Source organism: Alnus glutinosa, chromosome 9, assembly GCF_958979055.1.
Source record: "Alnus glutinosa chromosome 9, dhAlnGlut1.1, whole genome shotgun sequence".
Taxonomy (NCBI): Eukaryota; Viridiplantae; Streptophyta; class Magnoliopsida; order Fagales; family Betulaceae; genus Alnus; species Alnus glutinosa.
The window spans coordinates 1,078,950-1,101,100 of record NC_084894.1 but is presented as its reverse complement, the minus strand read 5'-3'; the positions used below and the strand labels follow the sequence as shown (position 1 = coordinate 1,101,100).

Sequence of the window (22,151 nt, the reverse complement as noted above, 5' to 3'; positions counted from 1 at the left end):
TGGCATAAAAGAAATTCACTAATAAAATAGAGTACAAAAGGTGGATAAAAGCACTAAAAATTCCGAGTCTCAATACATTCCATACCGTACTCCATCTTTCAATATCTGAAAGGGGAGAAAAGCATCGATCACTCAAGCCTCCCTCATTTATTCATATACAGAATTTTTGTATCAAACACTCAAAACACAGATAAAAGCTTATATATATGTATGCAATATAGTTAGTTGCACAAAAGCACCACGTACGTACATGTGCAGCAAAAGGTGTATATATACACGTATACACCATATATTAGCTTGCATTTAGCTTAATTATTTGTACTCGATCAGCCTTATCTCTGATTTAAATAGAGCTATGCAAGAGACCATCTGATCCAGAAGTAGTGTTTGCATTAACTGCAGCGCAGTTGAGTCTAATCTCTCCTTCTGTACCCGTTAACACGCTAATATTCCCCATTTTGATCATTGATACCACAAAGTCAGCAAAGAAAGCAGTCTGGTTAGCACTATAATTGTTAACAATTTCAATAGTATCCTCCCCGACAGTTGAGAACAGCTCTTGATCACTCTGCAGCAGGCCCTCATTGACTTGAAGATTAGAGTAGTAATTATTGTCAAAAGCATCTGGCGTGGTGAGGTCGAGATTGGTCAGATCAGTCCCCGTTCCATTTTCCGCGCATATTCCTTGGAGAGTTGCTAAGTAGGTTGAGTTCAGGGTCGGATCAGAATCGCCAACACCGGTAAAATTGTATAGCCGGTTGCTGAAAGTCAAACATCGAGCGCGTCCAAAAGTGTGAGCACCTGAAGATTATACATGCCAAATATTCCTTATCAAAACGTCAAACGTGTATTATTTTCATCACAATATATGCCATTGTTGGAAATTCCCCCTTGACAAAGGAAGCCTTGGTTGCTCGGATCAAATGGGATGTTAGAACTAAGGTGTTGACCCTAAAATTCAAGAGATCTTCTCTTGATAGGTAGCTTTCGGCTTTATGGTTGTTGTAGTCTTGTTGTAGTTTGGCTCAAGTTTGGTGCTTGTTTTCGGCTGTTTGATGTAAGGTTGTTTTGTGGGTCTTCACTTTTTTTGGAGTTGTAATTGTTTTGTGTTTGGTTATAAAAGATTTGATTCATCCAAAAAAAAAAAAAAAAAAAAAATTATGCCACTGTCTTCATTATTAATTTGTGAGCACTACTATTAACAATTCACCAAATCACAAATGTTTATCCAAATTGCTGAACATACGTACAGCTTCTTTTACTGCTATTTTGGTATCCTGACTAGCAAAATAAGATTTGGGTAGATGAATTAGAATGCTCTAAGTTTGTAAGCAAGAGTTACCAGAGAGAGCAACTACATCGGTACTGGTGTTCAAGCCGACGTCTGAGAACTTTTTTTTTATAGCTTCTATGGTCTCGAAGGCTGCTGGAAGGGAAATATTAGCACCAGTTCGGTTTGCTGTTGTGCCATCCCTTCTTCCAAGTAAAACATCCCACGAGGTACCTCCTGCCTGCAGTGAGCATGGATATTAGTTTGTCTGTCATGCAAACAACATACACTAAAATAAATGTTTGATCGAAGATCGAGAAGGGTGTCTTGTTGTTTTATATATACAATACCAGTGAAACTGATGCTTCAGATGCAATGGCGAGGATATCGGCGCAGGAAACAATGCCGGGACAAGCGCTTTCCAACGCAGTCTTTATGTCATCGACAACACCAAAACCCCTCACTGAGTTATTATTTGGGGCAGCCTCTTTCTCGCTTTCTATGGTGTCGGTGTTGTTCAACAAAATTGATCCATCACACCCCTACAACTAACAAAGTTAATTAACACGTACAATTTAATTAGCTAGAGAATTAAAAGTAGTTGATTCCCAAGATTGAGGAGCTGGGGAGATCAACGTACGTACATCGACAAAGCAATCATGGAAATGAAGCCTGATAAGACTGGCGCCAATCCGGGTGTCGGTCAGCAACGCCGTCTCAATGACCCCACGTACGATGCTCGTCACGTTTGAACATGTTTCGTTATAAAATGTTGGAGTCAGCTGTCCATTGCATGATGATCCTCCAAGCAAAAATGCCAAGAATAGACCAATCACTGTACAGTAAGAAGAAGAAGAAGAAGACATCTTTCTCTGTAAACAAGAATGACTTGGATGTTTGATAGAGCAAATTGTGGTCCTTTATTTATAAAGTGACAAGCATGTTACTTACCCACATGAAAAAAATAAGAAAAGATGAAAAAAAGAAAGAAAGAAGAAGTATATAACACGTTTGGCCGCCTGTTGTCGTACGTAGCGGCTCCAATAACACAAAAATTCAGACATTTAAGGGCGTTCCGCTTGTTTAGGCTTTGTTCAGTATTTTTTAGTATTTAGTGTAACCGAAAATGATGGTCAGCAAAAATTATTTTTAACTTGACCGAAAAAAATCTCTTTAATTTTTATAAAATGATTTGTTGTTTTTAAAACCGTAAATCATTTTCTGATTTTAAACTTCTCATTTTCGCACGTATGTTTGTGGAAATCCTCCACCACTGGTTATTAGAGTTTATTTGTAACCCGAATCTATAGCCGAAGCTCACCAGATTTCGGAATCCGGTCCCCAAAATCCTGTGGCACCGGCCAAATTTCAGTCACCATCTTTAGATTTTGGCAACTGTCATACTCCGACAATACTGACCTGAATTTGGCTACTGTGCTAGATTTCAGTGCCAGAATTTGGCCAGTGCCGTCGAATCCAACCACATCGCTGAAATTTTATTACCGATCGTTTTTTACCATTAATAATTTTTTTTATGAGCTAAACACAAAAAAAAAAAAATATTTTACTTCGAAACAACCCGATGATTAAGCTAGAGTAAAGGGTTGCCCGCACGCTAATTTGTTTTGACAAATAGGTCCGGCATATAAAGCTGTTTGGAATACGTAAGCCAGTAATCCTATCTTTTAAATTATTCAAATTTTTTATGCTATTCAGAATCCTTTACAAGACGTTTGGCGAAAGTGAGGTATAAAGTATAAACACACCCCAAACGTTGGAATTTGGATTGGAAAAGTCTAAAGTTGAATAGAAGTTCATAAATTCCGTTACATAAACGAACTACATAAGCTTCCATGTCGGAAGAGGCTAAAGTTGATTATAAATGTGTTTATAAGAAATAGCTCAATCGGTTGGAAACTACGCCTCATAAAGTGGAGGTCACTAATTTAAATCCTCCTCTTCCTCGTATGTGAACATATAAAAAAAAAAATTGATTATAAATGCATAAATTTTGTGACTTTAACGTCGTACATTCCATGTTAGATGGGATATAAATTGTAATCACACTATAGGCACTCAGGCAACTTTTGCATGAAAAAGAATAAAACATGATTGGACTAAGATTAGACGGTCCGAATAACATAGAAATTTGGCCAACCGAAAAGAAAAGGATTAAAGGACTCATTTGTTCCAAATAAGTACAGAGATCTCACATGTTGATTAGATTATTTGGAACAGGCAAGCTCTATATATACGTAAATCCCATCAATCTTTTAAGCTATTTAAATTTATATATGTTATTCAGACAATCTAATATCATAAAATCATTTCAAAGGTGTTTGGCAAGTGAGTTACAAACACATGCACCCAGCCCCTTGGAAAGTTCAGTAATTAGATTGAAAAAGTCTACAGTTTATTAGATTGTGGTCAGCACCATGCATGCATGATGAAGTGGATATAAATAACTATCTATAGGCCCGCCGAAGAAGCTTTTACATAGAAAATAATTAAGGCATGACTCGCCATCTGATCACAAATCTAATTGTTTGACAATGCACATACCAGAATAGAGTAGTGCGTGTCTTTTTCCTTACTTTATTCGCATTTTTCTAAAACAATCAACATCAAATACTATGACTTTTTTTACTTTTTATATCATATCAATGGTTTTTTTATTACTATTCAAATAAAAAAATTCACTATAATACAAAACTTTTTCATTTTTCTATACAAATTGTTTTATTTTTTTTGAATTAAATCTTTTATAAACCAATCTCAAAATAATTTCTATACAAATTCTTTTTACTTTATATCACATCTATCACTTTTTACCAATTTGAAAATTCTTTTTTCACTATTTTATTTTTATAGACTCGCTTGCCAAACATACCCAAACTCTCACAAAGAAAGAAAGTACTCGACAACTTTCAAAATTGTCTCCACATAACCGTACACCCTCATCCATCACCAAACCCAACGGCTATTATTAATGCAACTAAGAAAAATATCACACCACCCAGAATTAAATGAAAAGGTAGAAAATTCTTACTGATAAATTCAGAATTTTTTTTTTCTACGCTAAAAATTAGGGTTGTTGAAAAATACTGGGGGGTTGAATTAAAAGCTATAAAGATGGTTGAAAATGAAAAGCAAATTGCTTCCCTTGGAAAAGTCTGAAGTTGATTAGAAATGCACATGGATCCATGTTGGAGGGGATGTAAATTATAACCAGTACTATAGGGCGCCACTCAAGCAGTTTTAACATGAAAAAGAATATATTTAACATGCACGTTTGGACTGATATTATGTTTTTAGGCTGTTTGAATAATATAAAAATTCAGATAACTTAAAAAAGAAGAATTATAAAACTTATTTGCCTAGAATAAGTAGGTCTCGCATGTTGGGCCATTCGGAATAAGTAGGCTGACTACACACGTAATCTACCAAAATTTATGTGTTATTCGGACAGTCTAATAGCATAGAATCAATGCGAATGTGTTTGGCAAGCGAGTTACAAAGACATCCCCTTAGAAAGTTCATTAGATTGGAAAATTCTCAAAAATTTAGGGAAATAATTAAAGCACTCTCAACAGCTTTCCTAAAGTCTTTTCTCCGTCCTAAATATTCTAAAAAATTTCCAAAAAGTCACATACAGCAAATACCCTATGTCAACCCTAAACATTGGGTAAGCTACAATGCTACGGTGCTATCCAATATTACATTAATTAGCACTTTAGTTTCTCTATCAATTATTTTAACACAAAATATTTATATCCTCTTTCTGCCTTTCATTGAGGATTGTGTTGAGATTTTATAAAAAAAGATGAGGGTACTTAGGGAACTTGCATTTTGTAAATAAAGAATATTTTAATGGTATAAAGAAAGACAGGAGAAATTATTGTAAAGTGTATTTTAATATAGACGTAAAAAAGTATATTTGTTCCTTAAATTTATAGAAAATCAAAGAAAAACTATTGAGAGTGCTCAAACTCGCCATCTGATCACACAATTAATCACTCTCGCAAATAAACTCACTCGATAACTTTTAAAACCGTCTCCACATACATAGAAAACCATACACTCTCATCAATCACGTACCAAACGGCTATTAATACAACCAACAAGAAAAGTCACACCTTGATATACAGAAAATACCGTAAATATCATTGACATTAATGTTATCATATTGGACAAAAAGTATCTCTCATTAAAAAGGGCACACATCACCTCATACGGACATCTTTTTTTTCAATCTTTTCGTCCAGTTTTCTTTAACAAATACCCAACTAACTTAAGCATCAAATGTTCTTCTAACTTCCTCTCTGACCGCCATCGCACTGATAAACGCCGGTCTGGCTATCTGACCCTCTAGCTGGCCCCAATCATAGTCTTCTTAATTCTCTTGTTTTACATGATCCTATCGCCATCTAATCGTTCACAAATTAATTTGCTTCGAACACATGTCGTGAAAAATGGCTGGCGACAGCGTGTAGTTTGTGGGGTTGAAAGGCTAAAAAGAATGTTGAAAATGAAAACAAATTGCTTTCCTTGGATTGGTACTAACAAATTCAGGCTTTGTTTAATAGAATTAGGTAATCGGGGGTTAGGTAATCGAAGAAGATTAGGGCCATAGCTGTGAAAAGGAGATTCCATATAGGCTATAGCCATATAGGTCCCTGTTCCAATTCCTCCTAAGACCTTGTCTTCCTTTTGAAGCATCTAGAATTATCTTGGGTAATCTAAAAAAAGAAAAAAAAAGAATTATCTTGGGTAATGGGTAGGGTAGGGCACAATAAATATTAAACGGTCACTTTAACCCATTCTCACTAGCTTTCACCCATACTTTACTCACAAGGACAAACCCACGTGGTCAACTAGTCACTAACCCATTTTATCGTGTCGGTGATGACCATCATGATTACGTTGTTAGGATATTAAATAAATAATTATTTTTTTATTATTTTAAATTTTTAAGATAAATAATAATTTAATATAAAAAAATATCTATACACTCGCACAGTGCACTTATTATGCATATTTCTAACATTTCAGTTTCACACATTAATCCTCACCTATTACGAGAAAGTTTGAGTTTGAGCTTAGATGTAAGGGTGAGTATTAAAATATTACTTAAATTTTTAAATTTATATTTTTTTTTATTAATTTAAACTTTTAAAATAAGTAGTGGTTTAATACATATAATTTCCTTTATTTGGGAAGGTTTTTATTATTATTATTATTATTATTATTATTATTAGAATGGTTAACAATTAATTTGTATGGTAAATATGAAAAAAAAAAAATTATAGTACTAATTTGTCTTAATAGATTTCGAGCAGCCCATTTCTCTACTTGATTGGTGAGCCTCATAAGAATTCTCTTACATTTAAATTTATTGCCCTAAATTACTAACAATTTGTTGAGAATTCGATCCAATGACTTAGCTACTAGTATCCTTAATGTTCGGTGTTTTTACTGCCAACTTTTACGGGTGATATTTTTATGTCAGAAGGATTTCTCATGAATGGGTTAAATTGTAGAATTAGAGTTGGAATTCATAAATTTTGCTCTAGTATCATGTTAAATTGTAACTTATTCTAAAAACTTAAACTTGTAATAAATGTTAAATTTAATTATTTAATTAATATTCAAATAGCATTTGTATATAGGGATTTGGATTATTATTTTTAAAGTAGATTGTTTAAATAAAGAGTAATGCTTGAAATTACATTTTTATCACACAATTATTTCACAATATGTTAACTTGTCAATCTCAACCAACCATTAGATCAGTCATTGTTTAAAAAAAATAAATAAATAACTAACAGTTGTTTGGGATTGACACATGAGCATTGTAGGATAGTTGTGAGCCGCTCTCCCTAATTTTTATTGTCACATCATCCAATTATATAACAATCATATAATAATCTACTAAATAGATGGCTCGTACTTTTTAGGTAGCTTTTAAAAAATAATAAAAATTTCCTTCTTTCTCTTTAAATAACTAATATTCCTCTTATCTTATACGAGATATTTATGCTAGCTATTTTGCATCTCTCATCCATCTCTCATTCATCTTCATCCATCCATCAATAATTATTCCTCTAACTTGACTTGTTGTCTAAACTCCTTCATTGAGATTAATAATACAAAACTCAATTTTTAAAAATGTAAAAAAGAGAAAGGGAGGCTCACGGGCCACCCAAAACACTCTTTTGTGGTGGACTGGTGGTCCTCTTTTGCAAAAGCATGAGGAAAAAAAAAATTGAGGGGTTATGGTGGTGCGGTCACCCAAAAAGGCTGCCATCAAAACATGCATAAAGAAAAAAGGATTAAGATAGTCTAAATTCTATAATTACTTGCTTTTAAATTCAGGCAATAGGTTTCATAAGTCGACTGCTCAACCACTTATCCGATGAATAAATTCTATAATTGGTATCTCACACTTTTCCGTTTGAATTTTCTTAAATTTTAAACAAATAATTATAGACGATAGTCATGTAGAAGAGTTTGAAAGAACCTCCAAAATTTAAGTTAAGAAAATGATTTTTGTATAACCCAAATTCACAACTCTTACAGATGCAACTCAAAATATATTGATGAGATCCTTACATGATGAGACTCATATGCATGTATCTCACCAATGAAAAATGCTAGACATCTCAACACTTTTTTTTAGAATTTGGTTTCAACCTGATGTGTTACAATTCACACTTCTCAAAATGATAAATATTATAAAATTATGACACATTAAACTAAAACTAAATTCTAATAAAAAAATATTTGAATGTCTAGCCTTCTTCTTTATCGATATGTATTAAATTATATAAGAATTGTGAATGTGGGTTGTGCACACATCCGTTCAAGTTAATAGGGTTGGATGGTCCCTGTTGTGAGTAACAGGCTTTTGCGTGGCTCGATGGTCCCTGTTTCTTTTCTTTTTCTCTTTCTTTTTCCCTCACAGCATAGCGAAAGAGGGACTCGTGGTTTGACCTTTTGGAGCACTATGGCCTATGGGCCGTAGGATACATTGGTTTGACCTGATTTTGGAGGTAGGGCGTCAGTCGTCAATGAATGATTTTAAGATGTCTCGTCGTTTTAACTTTTTACAATTGAAGCTTTATCGTTTTAGCCCGCAACCGCTTAAACCGCCCATAATCCTATAAATAAGAGCAAAGAGAAAGAATAAGGAGGAGGAGACAACTCTTTTAAATTCATTGGAGGCCCATCAAACCTTGGGCTATTCAAAAAGGAATAGAAAGCCTTGTCTCTCATTTAAATAGAGCTATGCAAGAGACCATCTAATCCAAAAGTAGTGTTTGCATTAACTGCGGCGCAGTTGAGTCTAATTTCTCCTTTAGTCTTCGTTAACATGCTGATATTCCCCATTTTGATCATTGATACCACAATGTCAGCAAAGAAAGCAGTCTGGTTAGCACTATAACTGTTAACAATGTCAATGGTAGATGTATCCTCCCCTGTAGTTGAGAATAGCTCTCGATCACTCTCCAGAAGCCCCTTGTTGACCTGAAGATTAGAGAAGTAGGAATTGTCAAAAGCGGCCGGCGTGGTGATGTCGAGATTGCCAGATTGGTCAACTCAGTCCCAGACCCAGTTCCTTTTTCTGGGCATATTCCTTAGAGAGTTTCTAAGTAGGTTGAGTTCAGGGTTGGATCGGGATTGCCGGTGCTATTGAAATTATATAATCGGTAACTGAAAGTCACACACTAAGCACTTCCAAATGTTTGAGCACCTGAAAAGTTATGCATGCCAATTCTTCATCAAAACATATATACACAATAAAAAGTAAAAAATATAAAAATTAATTACAAAGAAAAAATAAAACCTGAGAGGTAGTTGGGTGCACTACAAAAAAAATCGAAAATCGCCACATGCAGTTCGCCGCGTGTACAGTAACTGTACACGTGGCAAACAGTTCGCCGCGTGTAATTAGCCGCGTAGATACACGCGGTGGACCTGGGCAATGCTAATTGCACATTTGGCAGCGTGTATTTTAATACACGCGGCCAATTTGCCACGTGTACATTAATACGCGCTGCCAAATGGCAGCGTGTATATATCTACACGCGGCCAACATCTGGCCGCGTGTATTAATGTACACGTGGCCAGATGTTGGCCGCAGTATATTTTATATATATAAATATATATATATAAATTCTATTTTGTAATTTCTTTTTATTTAAAATATATTTATATATTTTATATAAATATTATTTTATATATATATATATATATATATATATATATATATATATATATATATATATATATGTATATATTTTAATTCTGTTTTTTAATTTCTTTTTATTTAAAATATATATATATATATATTTATTTTTTACTAAAATTCTCCAAATTTATTTTATCCAAAAATATCACAAAATCAAATTGCACAAATTAATCAAAACAACGTTTTTTAAAAATTCGAATACCATGTACTAATAAATATATTCATTACTATATATAACTACTTTCACAACAATATCAACAAATTTGAGATTCTTAATTTAATAAAGTTATTCGGTACTAAAAAAAAAAAAATACACAAAATATCTACAAATCTGGAGGACGTCTCTGCGGATCACGAGGTGCAGTCCCGGGCGTGAGCTCGCCAACTGTCGATTGTCCCGCAAGAGATGGTGTAACGGGCGAAGGAGTCCCGAGAGGGGATTGTTGGGTCAGCAATTGTCCAGAAGGCGACAACGGACCAACCGTTGTCGCATTACCTGCAAGTACTAAAAATAATTAACCTACATAATATTATATGCAAATTTAAACAAGTAATGAGAACAAATTAAAAATAAACCTAAGTGTATACATAATATGAACCATACCTGCAGGCGCACTACTAACAGATGACGTACTACCGACGTGTGCAGGTGAAGACTGCTGAGCACCAGGGCATACGAACGATAATCCTGTAGAGGACATGAAGGCCTCAAAATGTCGCATGCGCTGCTCCATATCATCAATCTGTCGTATGCGCTGCTCCATGCTGTCAGCCCGCTCTCTCTCGGCCCGCACTATGCCCTCCAACTCCGCAATTTTGTGAGCAGCCCAATCCTGAGAAGTGCCCTCGGCCGGTCCCCCCCGTGTGCGACCCCTATACGAGAAACAAGTCCCGCGAACAGGAGTAACGTTCGGCCCAACCTGCCGAACCCTACCCGCATACTCGGGTCGCCCAACCGCTTGCTCGTACGCGTCGCCAGGTGCCCAACGCACCGTATCTGATGAGACGGGGTCCGAGGCAGCAGGATCAGTGGACAAACTCTGTGTCATCCGCTCCTGTACGTCGTCAACATACAAAACAATGGTAATTAATAAATACTTTATCACACACATAACTAATAATAATCGATAACCTATAACAGTAGCATACGCATAGGTCCCGTGTCCGCTCGTTCAGGAAAGTGCCGTCTTTCCTTGTGTGCGTCTTCACAAACGACTCGGCGCGAGTGGGGGGCGTGCCAGATATAGATGCCTGTCGCCATACAGTATAAATATATAACAAACATTGGATATTCATTTAACGTTAAGAAAGAACAATTACGCACAAATAAGAATTAGGGTTTTTACATATTGTTCCATACCTCATCGTGATTAAATCTGGCATAACTTTTGGACCCCAGACTATGGGGGATGTCTTGCTGCTCCCGCAGCCGCTTCATTCGTTCAGACCTCTCCTTTACATTGAACATTCCCAAAACAAATGTCAGAATTGATACTTTTAATTACTTATGTGTTATGATTTGAATGAACTGTTTATTAAAAAAACACAACATTATAGTAATACATTCAAAGACCTACATACCACATTTACTTTTGTGCACCACTCGTGCAGTACGTCCTCCACATCCGTTTGGTCATACTTATCAAAAAACGTCTCTGGCATTCTCGCACGTACTGTCAATGGCGTGTCACCGTCTCGAATATTTAGCTGGGTCCTCAACTTCGACTTCCACGAACGGTGCTTACGGCCCATATCACCCCAGAATTCATTCTGTGCCAGGCGCTGGTCGACGGATACGGGTACATAAAATTCTTGCTGCACATTCAATCTAATGATTAATTTTAGCAGTTCAATAAAGAAAAAATCATCTTAACTTTAATTTCACAAAATACATATATTAGTTTCATACACATACCATTATGGCATCCCACATAGCCTGCTTAACCTGTTTATCTACCTTTCCCCATTTGTCCCGCAAGTGAATATGGGACCCGCTCCGTAACAGCTTGCCCGCAGCCCGTCTATAACGATTGCATGCTCGTCCCACTGGTTGTGTTGCAGCATTGTACTGCAACACAACTTTCTTACCCCTCGGGAGCACCCAATTTCTCTCAGGGTCCTTAATCACCTCAAAATATATGCTCCCGTCTGGGTTATACCCTAGTCAATAAATATAAAACGTTAATATATTAACACTAAATAACTTAATTATATCAATAAATTAAAAATTCAATTTAAATATTATATGAACTTACTAAATTAATTAGTTTATAATAATGTATACAAATGTACTTACCCATCAGCCGAATATGGTCGAACGCTATGTGCTCGGTCGCTGGGTCACCAGCATGCTCCTCGCCTGCCTGATCTTCTGGGTGATGCTCATCATCATGATCGTCATCCGAAGGCATATCCTGGGGGACATCATGTGCTAACTGATCAAGCCCCAACATCACATCATCCCCCTCGTGGGGCAGCTGGCTCTCCCCCACATCTGGGTCCTGACTCTCCCCAGGAAGCGGCAACTGGCTCTGTCCATAAACATGCATCTGGCTCTCCCCAGGTGCCGGGCCCTGGCCCCCAGCCGGTGACGACAGCTGTCCCGACCGCATAGCCGGCATAGGCATCCCCCCCCGCTGTGACAGCGGGAATCTGTCATCCTGAGTCTCACTATCAGGAATGACTGGCATAGGTGGTGGAAGGGGGTATGGATAGTACAACGGAAATCTGCTCAGATCATGACAGTCTCGCGCCCACCATCGATCAACATGGCCCGGTGAGGTCAGCCCCAACTGCGATAACGTCGTGAATGGAGAAGGAGAATATCCAGCTGAGCTCGTCTGGCCGGGATCTGACCTGCTCATCCCCGCCGCACCCGGGGGCAATGGTCTATAAACGGCGTCCAGGTGGTGTGGCCACGGTGTAGTATGTAGTGCCGCTGACATCGCCGGTGTCGACGTAGGCGGGTATATAGAAGGAGAATATCCAGCTGTGCTCGTCTGCCCGGGATCTGACCTGCTCATCCCCGCCGTACCCGGGGGCAATGGTCTGTATACAGCGTCCGGGTGGGGTGGCCACGGTGTGGTATGTAGTGCCGCTGACATCGCCGGTGTGGATGTAGTCGTGCAATGCACGGGCTGGCGTGGTGCACGATGTGCGCAAGTAGGGGGTCTCGGGTCCATCGAAACCTGCGAACAAATGTGAGACAAATTACTTGAAATTCGTTTTAATTTTAATATTAAAATAAAATATGCATAATATACAATGAGCTCTATGCAAAATAAGAAAGTATTTTGAGTTTAAGCAAATTGTACCAATAATAAATATAGCAATCATTGTATAACATGAGCTTCAATCGGATCAATGTCGGGCCTGTCGTGATCGAATTCATCATTCGTATCATGCAGGTCATCAGTGGATAATACGATCGGTACACACTCGTGATATGCATTATCTGCATCACTACTCCCTTCCCCCTGACCAACATCGTACACGTTGCGCGGTTTAGTCCTCACGGCACAAACCCAGTTTGGGTTCCTTTCATCCTCGACATAAAACACTTGGTCTACCTGAGATGTAAGCACGTACGGCTCGTCAGTTAGCAGTTCTCCCCTGTGGACGAGGTGAGTGAAGTTGACAAACGCTAGACCATAATCGTCGACTCTAAATCCTCTGTCCATCGTGGGGTCCGCCCAATTGCACTTAAATAGGACGTACGTAGTCCTATCGTAGTACTCGACTTCAACCACATCGGTTAACTGCCCGTAGTAGGTTTCGCATTCAACGGTTGGCACACATACCCCGCTGTTCTGAGTCCTCCTTCCCACATCATGGGCTAGCGTGCGGAACAATTTCCCGTTTACCACGTACCTGTTATACTTCACTGCTGTCTCCTTCAACCCTCTACTCCGCATAACCAATTTCAGCCCCAATTCCTCCCTACTTTGATCGTCAAGGCCATCAACCTATGTTATCATTTCATATATTAAAAGAGTACATCGGTTAATAGCGGCATATTGTCGAACCCTATCTTAAATTGACACTGAACATAAGTAAATATTATATACGAAAATACCACTACTTCCTTACATATGCGCGGTACCACTCGCAGAACTGCTCGTGATGTTGGGCTTCAATCAGAGCGTCCGTGATGCGACCCCTAACGCATGATCGCCTAATAGCGTCTTTATGCATCCTACATTCAGCGGATATAATTAAAAAACTAATTATTATCAATTATATCATTTGAATCCGGTTCAATATGTAAACACTACTTACATCCGCAAATTGAGAAACTCGTCAGAGTTGAACACAATATAACGATGAATCTGATGCATCGTCAACCGGTTCAATCTAACTCGCGTTCCCGCCCCCTTGGAACCATCAGGGTTTCTCAAAGGTCTGTTGTGGAAGGTTGGTGCATTTTCTAGATATCTCGAACAGAACGTTACTAGCTCGGTCGCTATGTAACCTTCCGCAATGCACCCCTCAGGAGCCGCTTTGTTGCGCACATTCGACTTGAAACCCCCAAGACTCCTGGTGCACACACAAACATTAAGGACTTGCCCCCATTTAATGCCATGAGTTACATGAACAAAAAAAAAATTTATATATATATATATTATGTTGTATTTTACCTCTCTGCCGGGTACATCCACCTATACTGAACGGGTCCGCCGAGTCTACATTCGCGCACAAGATGCACGACCAAGTGGACCATGCTAGTAAAAAACCCAGGAGGAAATACCTGTTCCAGCTTGCACAGTGTGATACAGACGTCACCCTGCAGTCGGTCCATCTCGGCTTGGGTTAGCTTGGTTGAGCATATGCCTCTGAAAAATGCTGACATCTCAACGATAGGTCTGACCACTTTGTCTGGCAATGACTGACGCAATGCAATTGGTAGAAGCTGCTGCATCAGTATGTGGCTGTCATGACTTTTTAACCCTGAAATTGTACGGTCCTTCATCCGAACACACCGTGAAATGTTCGACGCATATCCGTCTGGAACTCTCACATTTCGAAGCACCTTTAAAAAGCTTTCTTTATCCTCCCTGGACATCGTGTGACAAGCCGCGGGTATATATGTTTTACCATTTGCGGCGGTGAACGGATGCAATTTAGGTCTCAACCCCATCTCCTGCAAATCCAGCCGAGCTGCCAAGTTGTCCTTCGTTTTCCCTTTGATGTCCAAAATAGTGCCAAGTATATTGTCCATGACATTTTTCTCTATGTGCATGACATCAAGATTGTGCCGAAGCAAATTGTCCTTCCAGTACGGCAATCTGAAGAAAATACTTTTCTTCTTCCATACAACATCATCAGCACCCCGTGCACCGGTCTTCCGCTTCTTCCGTCTCGTCTTACCCGCATTCTCATTCCCAAACGCAACTCCGTCCAACTGTTGGAGGATCTCGTCCCCGCAAGGCACATCCGGAGCACATTCTAACTCCTCAGTCCCATCAAACGTTCTTCTGTTCAGCCGCCACAGATGTTCGGCTGGCAAGTACCTCCTGTGTCCCATGTAACAAAATTTACAACCGTTCTTCAGATGTTTAGAACGTGTCGAATGCATGCAACAAGGACATGCCTTCACACCTTTGTTAGGCCAACCGGATAAATCTGCATACGCCGGGAAGTCGTTTATTGTCCACATCAACTGAGCACGCAGATTGAAATTCTCCATCTTCGCAGCATCTAGTGTTCGTACCCCTACATCCCACAGCTCCAACAGCTCATCAATCAGTGGCTGAAGGTAGACGTCGATATCCATACCAGGTGAGCTCGGTCCGGGGATAACCAGTGACAGGATGAACGACGTCTGTTTCATGCACATTCAAGGAGGCAAATTGTACGGTACAAGCAATACGGGCCATGTGCTGTGGGATGTACTCATGTTCCCAAATGGATTGAATCCGTCTGCTGTCAGTCCCAGCCGCACGTTCCTACTATCGGCCATGAAATCCGGATGTAGAGAGTCGAACGATCTCCATGCCTCACCGTCCGCGGGGTGCCTCAATACCCCGTCCCTAGTGCGGCCTTCTGCATGCCACCTCATATTGTGCGCCGTGTGCTCCGACATGAATAACCTCTGTAACCGTGGGATGAGTGGAAACCATCTCAACACCTTCACTGGACGTTTTTTCCTCGACGATATTACCTCACCATCCTGATCGAAATGTATATCAGCCATCCACTTAGATTCTCCACATACGGTGCAGATATCTAGATCTTTATTGTCTTTCCAGAATAGCATACAGTCATTACGGCACGCCGGAATCTTCTCATACCCGAGACCCATGGAACTGAGGAATTTCTTCGCCTCGTACGTATTAACCGGCAATGCATCATCGCAAGGAGGCAATAACTGACAGACAAGGTCCAGAATATCAGAAAAAATCTTGTTACTAATACCTCCAATGCACTTCAAGTTGTAGAAATGTACAGTAGCACTCAATTTACTGTGCTTTGTACCGGGGTGAAGTGGCTTGTCGGCAGTCTTCAACAACTCAAGGTACTTCAATGTGTCCCTTGCAGAGGTTCCTTCATTTACTTCTCCGGGCTGGCCAACATTATCAGTGTCACCTACTTCGTGCACGCCGAATGCGTCACGCAACATTGCGTGCATGTCACCACCTTGTTCCAGGTCTCCGCCTTGTTCTGTGACTTCTACATGTTCAATGCCACATGCAGCCGTATCTGTGACATTGGGATGGTCGTGACCCCGAACAGGACCAGCAGGGTTTAGGGTTGTCTCACCGTGCATATACCAGAAACCGTATCCCGTGGACATTCCCTTCCCCCCTGTCAGGTGTGCAAGAACGTAATCTGGGGGGTGCCGCTGGTTATTCCGGCAGTACTTACATGGGCAGTAAATTTTGCCATCACCAGACCTACAGTTACGAACGGCAAATGCCACGAACGCTCTACACCCGTCGTTATACTGTGTTGTTCCTCTAGGTGCTGACATCCACGACTTATCCATATTCCTCTGTACGCGAGATAACAGTCTGAAACGAAATATGTTATTTGATTACAGCAAATAAAGTGCTTGTTTGTTTACTGTTTGTTTTAAACAGTTAACTCAAAGTATCATTTTCTCATACTTTTTTTAGGGGTTAGGGTTTTTCCTTTTTAGGTTTTAAGGTTAGGGTTTAGGTTTTTAAGGGTTTAGGTTTTTAAGAGTGTAGTTTTTACGGTTAGGGTTTAGGGTTTAGGTTTTAATATTTGTAGGGTTTAGGGTTTAAGGTTAGGGTGTAGGGTTTTAGGGTTTAGGGTTTAGGGTTTAACTAAAATAAAATAGTTAAAAAAAAATAAAAAAAGATCTCGAACCCTTTTCTTTTATATTTTTTAATAATCTTCTTTCTTTTTTTTGGGTTTAGGGTTTTTTTTTTTTCTTAGGGTTTAGGGTTTTAGGTTTTTACGGTTTAGTTTGTAGGGTGAGGGTTTGGGTTTGGGTTTACCTGACCATAAAAAGTAATTAAAAAAAAAAAGAGATCTCTCCCTTTTTTAATTTTTTCTTTTTTAATATTCTTCTTTCTTTATTTATGGTTTAGAGTTTTAAGGTTTCTTTTTTTAGGGTTAGGGTTAGGATTAAAAAGGTTAGGGTTTAGGGTTTTAGGGTTAGGATTTTAGGTTGTTAGGGTTTAGGGTTTAGGGTTTAGTTTTTAGGGTTAGGGTTTAGGTTTTGAAGGTTTAGTTTTTAGGGTTAGGGTTAAAAAGGTTAGGGTTTAGGTTTTTAGGGTTAGGGTTTAGGTTTTAGGGTTTTAAGGTTAGGGTTTAGGGTTTTACGGTTTAGTTTTTAGGGTTAGGGTTTTAAGGTTAGAATTTAGGGTTTAGGGTTTAGGTTTTAGGGTTTTTAGGGTTAGGGTTTAGGTTTTAGGGTTTTTAGGTTAGGGTTTAGGTTTTTAGGGTTTAGTTTTTACGGTTTAGTTTTTAGGTTAGGGTTTAAGGTTTTAGGGTTATGGTTTTAAGGTTAGGGTTTAGGGTTTAGTTTTTAGGGTTTAGGGTTTTAAGGTTAGGGTTTAGGGTTTTAGGGTTTAGGGTTTAGGTTGTTAGGGTTTAGTTTTTACGGTTAGGGTTTAGGTTTTGAAGGTTTAGTTTTTAGGGTTAGGGTTTAGGTTTTGAAGGTTTAGTTTTTAGGGTTAGGGTTTAGGTTTTAGGGTTTAGTTTTTACGGTTTAGTTTTTAGGGTTAGTGTTTTAAGGTTAGAATTTAGGGTTTAGGGTTTAGGTTTTAGGGTTTTTAGGGTTAGGGTTTAGGTTTTAGGGTTTTTAGGGTTAGGGTTTAGGTTTTAGGGTTTTTAGGGTTAGGGTTTAGGTTTTAGGGTTTTAAGGTTAGGATTTAGGTTTTTAGGGTTTAGTTTTTACGGTTTAGTTTTTAGGGTTAGTGTTTTAAGGTTAGAATTTAGGGTTTAGGGTTTAGGTTTTAGGGTTTTTAGGGTTAGGGTTTAGGTTTTAGGGTTTTTAGGGTTAGGGTTTAGGTTTTAGGGTTTTTAGGGTTAGGGTTTAGGTTTTAGGGTTTTTAGGGTTAGGGTTTAGGTTTTAGGGTTTTAAGGTTAGGATTTAGGTTTTTAGGGTTTAGTTTTTACGGTTTAGTTTTTAGGGTTAGTGTTTTAAGGTTAGAATTTAGGGTTTAGGGTTTAGGTTTTAGGGTTTTTAGGGTTAGGGTTTAGGTTTTAGGGTTTTTAGGGTTAGGGTTTAGGTTTTAGGGTTTTAAGGTTAGGATTTAGGTTTTTAGGGTTTAGTTTTTACGGTTTAGTTTTTAGAGTTAGGGTTTTAAGGTTAGAATTTAGGGTTAGGGTTTAGGTTTTAGGGTTAGGGTTTAGGTTTTGAAGGTTTAGTTTTTAGGGTTAGGGTTTAGGTTTTAGGGTTTAGTTTTTACGGTTTAGTTTTTAGGGTTAGTGTTTTAAGGTTAGAATTTAGGGTTTAGGGTTTAGGTTTTTGGGTTTTTAGGGTTAGGGTTTAGGTTTTAGGGTTTTTAGGGTTAGGGTTTAGGTTTTAGGGTTTTTAGGGTTAGGGTTTAGGTTTTAGGGTTTTAAGGTTAGGATTTAGGTTTTTAGGATTTAGTTTTTACGGTTTAGTTTTTAGGGTTAGTGTTTTAAGGTTAGAATTTAGGGTTTAGGGTTTAGGTTTTAGGGTTTTTAGGGTTAGGGTTTAGGTTTTAGGGTTTTTAGGGTTAGGGTTTAGGTTTTAGGGTTTTAAGGTTAGGATTTAGGTTTTTAGGATTTAGTTTTTACGGTTTAGTTTTTAGGGTTAGTGTTTTAAGGTTAGAATTTAGGGTTTAGGGTTTAGGTTTTAGGGTTTTTAGGGTTAGGGTTTAGGTTTTAGGGTTTTTAGGGTTAGGGTTTAGGTTTTAGGGTTTTAAGGTTAGGATTTAGGTTTTTAGGGTTTAGTTTTTACGGTTTAGTTTTTAGAGTTAGGGTTTTAAGGTTAGAATTTAGGGTTAGGGTTTAGGTTTTAGGGTTAGGGTTTAGGTTTTAGGGTTTTAAGGTTAGGATTTAGGTTTTTAGGGTTTAGTTTTTACGGTTTAGTTTTTAGAGTTAGGGTTTTAAGGTTAGAATTTAGGGTTAGGGTTTAGGTTTTAGGGTTAGGGTTTAGGTTTTAGGGTTTTAAGGTTAGGATTTAGGTTTTTAGGGTTTAGTTTTTACGGTTTAGTTTTTAGAGTTAGGGTTTTAAGGTTAGAATTTAGGGTTTAGGGTTTAGGTTTTAGGGTTTTAAGGTTAGGATTTACGTTTTTAGGGAGAAAGTATTTTAGGGTTAGGGTTTTAAGGTTAGGGTTTAGGGTTTTAGGGTTAGGGTTTCAAGGTTAGGGTTTAGGGTTTAGTTTTTAGGGTTAGGGTTTTAAGGTTAGAATTTAGGGTTTAGGGTTTAAGTTTTAGGGTTTTAAGGTTAGGATTAGGGTTTTAGGGTTTTAAGTATTTTAGGGTTAGGGTTTTAGGGTTTAGGTTTTAGGGTTTTAAGGTTAGGATTTAGGGTTTTAGGGTTAGGGTTTTAAGGTTAGGATTTAGGTTTTTAGGGTTTAGTTTTTAGGGTTAGGGTTTTAAGGTTAGGGTTTAGGGTTTAACTACAATAAAAAAGTAATAAAAAAATTTCACTCTTTTGTAGGGTTTATGGTTTTTAGGGTGAACGGTAATTTGGGCTAGGGTTTAGGGTTTATGGTTTATGCTTGTTTTTTAGAGTATAAAGCTTAGGGGTTTGGTTTTGAGATTTGATCATAGGCATTTTTATATTGGTTTTGATTTAGGGTTTAGGGAAAATTGTTTACACCTTTGTTATAAATTGAATAAGAAAAAAAATAATTATAAATGGTAGACGGTGGCGAAATTTAATTTTCTGTATCTATCCAATAATCGTTAGATACGATCATTTTATTGTGAAATGATGGCGAGTTTACTTTGAATTGGTTTTTTTTTGTTTGTAAAAAAATTACCTGAAATGAACAATTAAACTTTTTTTCTTTGTTCTTAAAAAACCCAAAAATTGTTTTTTGTAGTACCGAATACTTATTTATATTTTATTGGTTTTGATCATTTATTTTATGATTAAGTTAATAAAATAATTGTGACAAATAATAATCCACACACAAATTCGTAGTACAGTAAAACATTACAAAAAAAAAAAAAAAAATACCACAACTGTAAGAATATTTTTCATGCATAACAACCAACCACATCAAAACACATAAAATTACACAACAATAGATATTCAAACCCAACAAAATTAACAGCATTGCATAGACCATTATTAATTGCTAAATCCACAATTATTATATGAAACTATTAAAAAAGTTAGAAACAGATTTTAAACAAATTAATTTAAATGCACCAAGTTTATTATAGCCAAAAGATATCAGAAAAAAATTTAATGCTAAAATTACTCACAATTTTTTTTTTTTTTTTTTTTGTGATTTGTATGCCCCTTTGCCAAAATGTACCTGTATTAAAACATATTAGTCCCAAAATAATATCCCAAAACAATTAAAAAAATACTAATCACGTACAAGGCAGAGAGAGAGAGAGAGAGATAGAGAGAGAGAGAGAGACCGGGAGAGGTTTCAGAGAGAGAGAGAGATGTAGAGAGAGATAGTGTCAGAGAGAGAGAAATCTAGAGAGAAAGAAAGGGTTAGGGTTTAGTCTGTGGTTCGGTTAGAGAGAGAGAGAGAGAAAGCTAGGGTTAGGGTTTAGTATGTGGTTCGGTTAGAGAGAGAGAGAGAGAGAGAGAGCTAGAGAGAGACAGAGAGAAAGAGAGAGAGAGAGAGAGAGAGAGAGAGAGAGAGAGAGAGAGCGAGAGGGAGATGTAGAGAGAGATAGGTCCGGACCTAGGGTTAGGGTTCCTGGTTCGGTTAGAGAGAGAGAGAGAGAGAGAGAGAGCTAGAGAGAGAGAGAGCTAGAGAGAGAGTGAGAGGGAGGTGTAGAGAGAGATAGGTCCGGACCTAGGGTTAGGGTTGCTGGTTCAGTTAGAGAGAGAGAGAGATAGAGAGAGAGAGAGAGAGAGAGAGAGAGAGAGAGCATGCACCGTAATAATTGCTGAACACGGGTGGTGCAGTCACGGCCGGAGAGGGAGCTGGCCGGAGATCCTGGTGGTCAGTGGACGGAGAGGGAGAGAGAGAGAGAGAGAGAGAGAGAGAGAGAGAGCTGAGTGAGCGAGGGAGAGATGAGTGAGCGAGCTGAGAGAATCGAGCTGAGGGAGAGAGAGGGAAATGCGAGGATCGAGGGTAGCTTCCTCTGGAAGCTACCCTTTTTTTTTTTTTTTTTTTTAATTGAAATATTAGCCAGGTGGCGCGCGGGAAATGTCCCGCGCAGGTCACCTGGCCAAAAATTGGCCGCGTGGCGTAATGCCACCCGGCCAATTAGGGACGTGTATTATTATACACGTCTCTATCTGTTTTTATTTTTTATTTTTATTTTTTTTTAAAAACGAAAAATGGTATATATATATATATATATATATATATATATATATATATATATATATATATAGTTTTGTATCTATATATATCTATATATATATATATATATATATATATATATATATTAAATATATATATATATATATAGATTATATCTATATATATATATATATATATATATATATATATATATATATATATATATATATATATAGATATAATCTATATATATATATATATATTTAATATATATATATATATAGTTTTGTATGTATATATATATATATATATATAGTTTTGTATTTGTAAACACAAACACAAACCCTAATCCGACCCTAAGTGTATGTAATATATATAGTGTTAAGGTTTACGTAAACTCTAACCCATAAAACTAAACCCTAAACGGTAACCCTAAAACTAATTCTTAAACCTTAAGTCTGTGTTAAGTTTCATATATATATATATAGGTCCTATATATATATAGGGTTAGGGTTTTATTAGATTACTATTCCATTAACGTAAATCCTAATTAGAGTTAGGGTTTACTTATAAGTATACCATATATATTTAAAGTACTCAACACGTAAAACGTAAATATACTATAAACATATTGCACGTAGCCCATACCCCTAACCCTATGTCTATATACTATATATAGTCATAAACCCTAACCCTAAGTGTATGTACTTTGTTATGTTGCATATTTTTATTTTTGTTCCTC

The 22,151-nt window shown here is 37.6% G+C and overlaps 2 protein-coding genes across 2 annotated transcripts; both read right to left on the bottom strand.

Moving 5' to 3' along the window:
• Window positions 1-7: 7 nt before the first annotated feature.
• LOC133877794 (peroxidase A2-like) lies at window positions 8-2,154 on the bottom strand. The gene is made up of 4 exons (XM_062316208.1): window positions 1,915-2,154; window positions 1,621-1,812; window positions 1,343-1,511; window positions 8-801 (listed from the first exon to the last, which is right to left on the bottom strand). The coding sequence occupies exons 1-4, from the start codon at window positions 2,134-2,136 to the stop codon at window positions 344-346; spliced, it is 1,041 nt and encodes a 346-aa protein (XP_062172192.1). The 5' UTR covers window positions 2,137-2,154; the 3' UTR covers window positions 8-343.
• A 7,670-nt stretch (window positions 2,155-9,824) lies between these two features.
• Window positions 9,825-12,691, bottom strand: LOC133878105 (uncharacterized). Its single transcript, XM_062316604.1, has 7 exons — window positions 11,818-12,691; window positions 11,437-11,681; window positions 11,103-11,336; window positions 10,882-10,974; window positions 10,671-10,772; window positions 10,126-10,576; window positions 9,825-10,017 (listed from the first exon to the last, which is right to left on the bottom strand). The coding sequence occupies exons 1-7, from the start codon at window positions 12,623-12,625 to the stop codon at window positions 9,845-9,847; spliced, it is 2,106 nt and encodes a 701-aa protein (XP_062172588.1). The 5' UTR covers window positions 12,626-12,691; the 3' UTR covers window positions 9,825-9,844.
• Window positions 12,692-22,151: the final 9,460 nt, after the last annotated feature.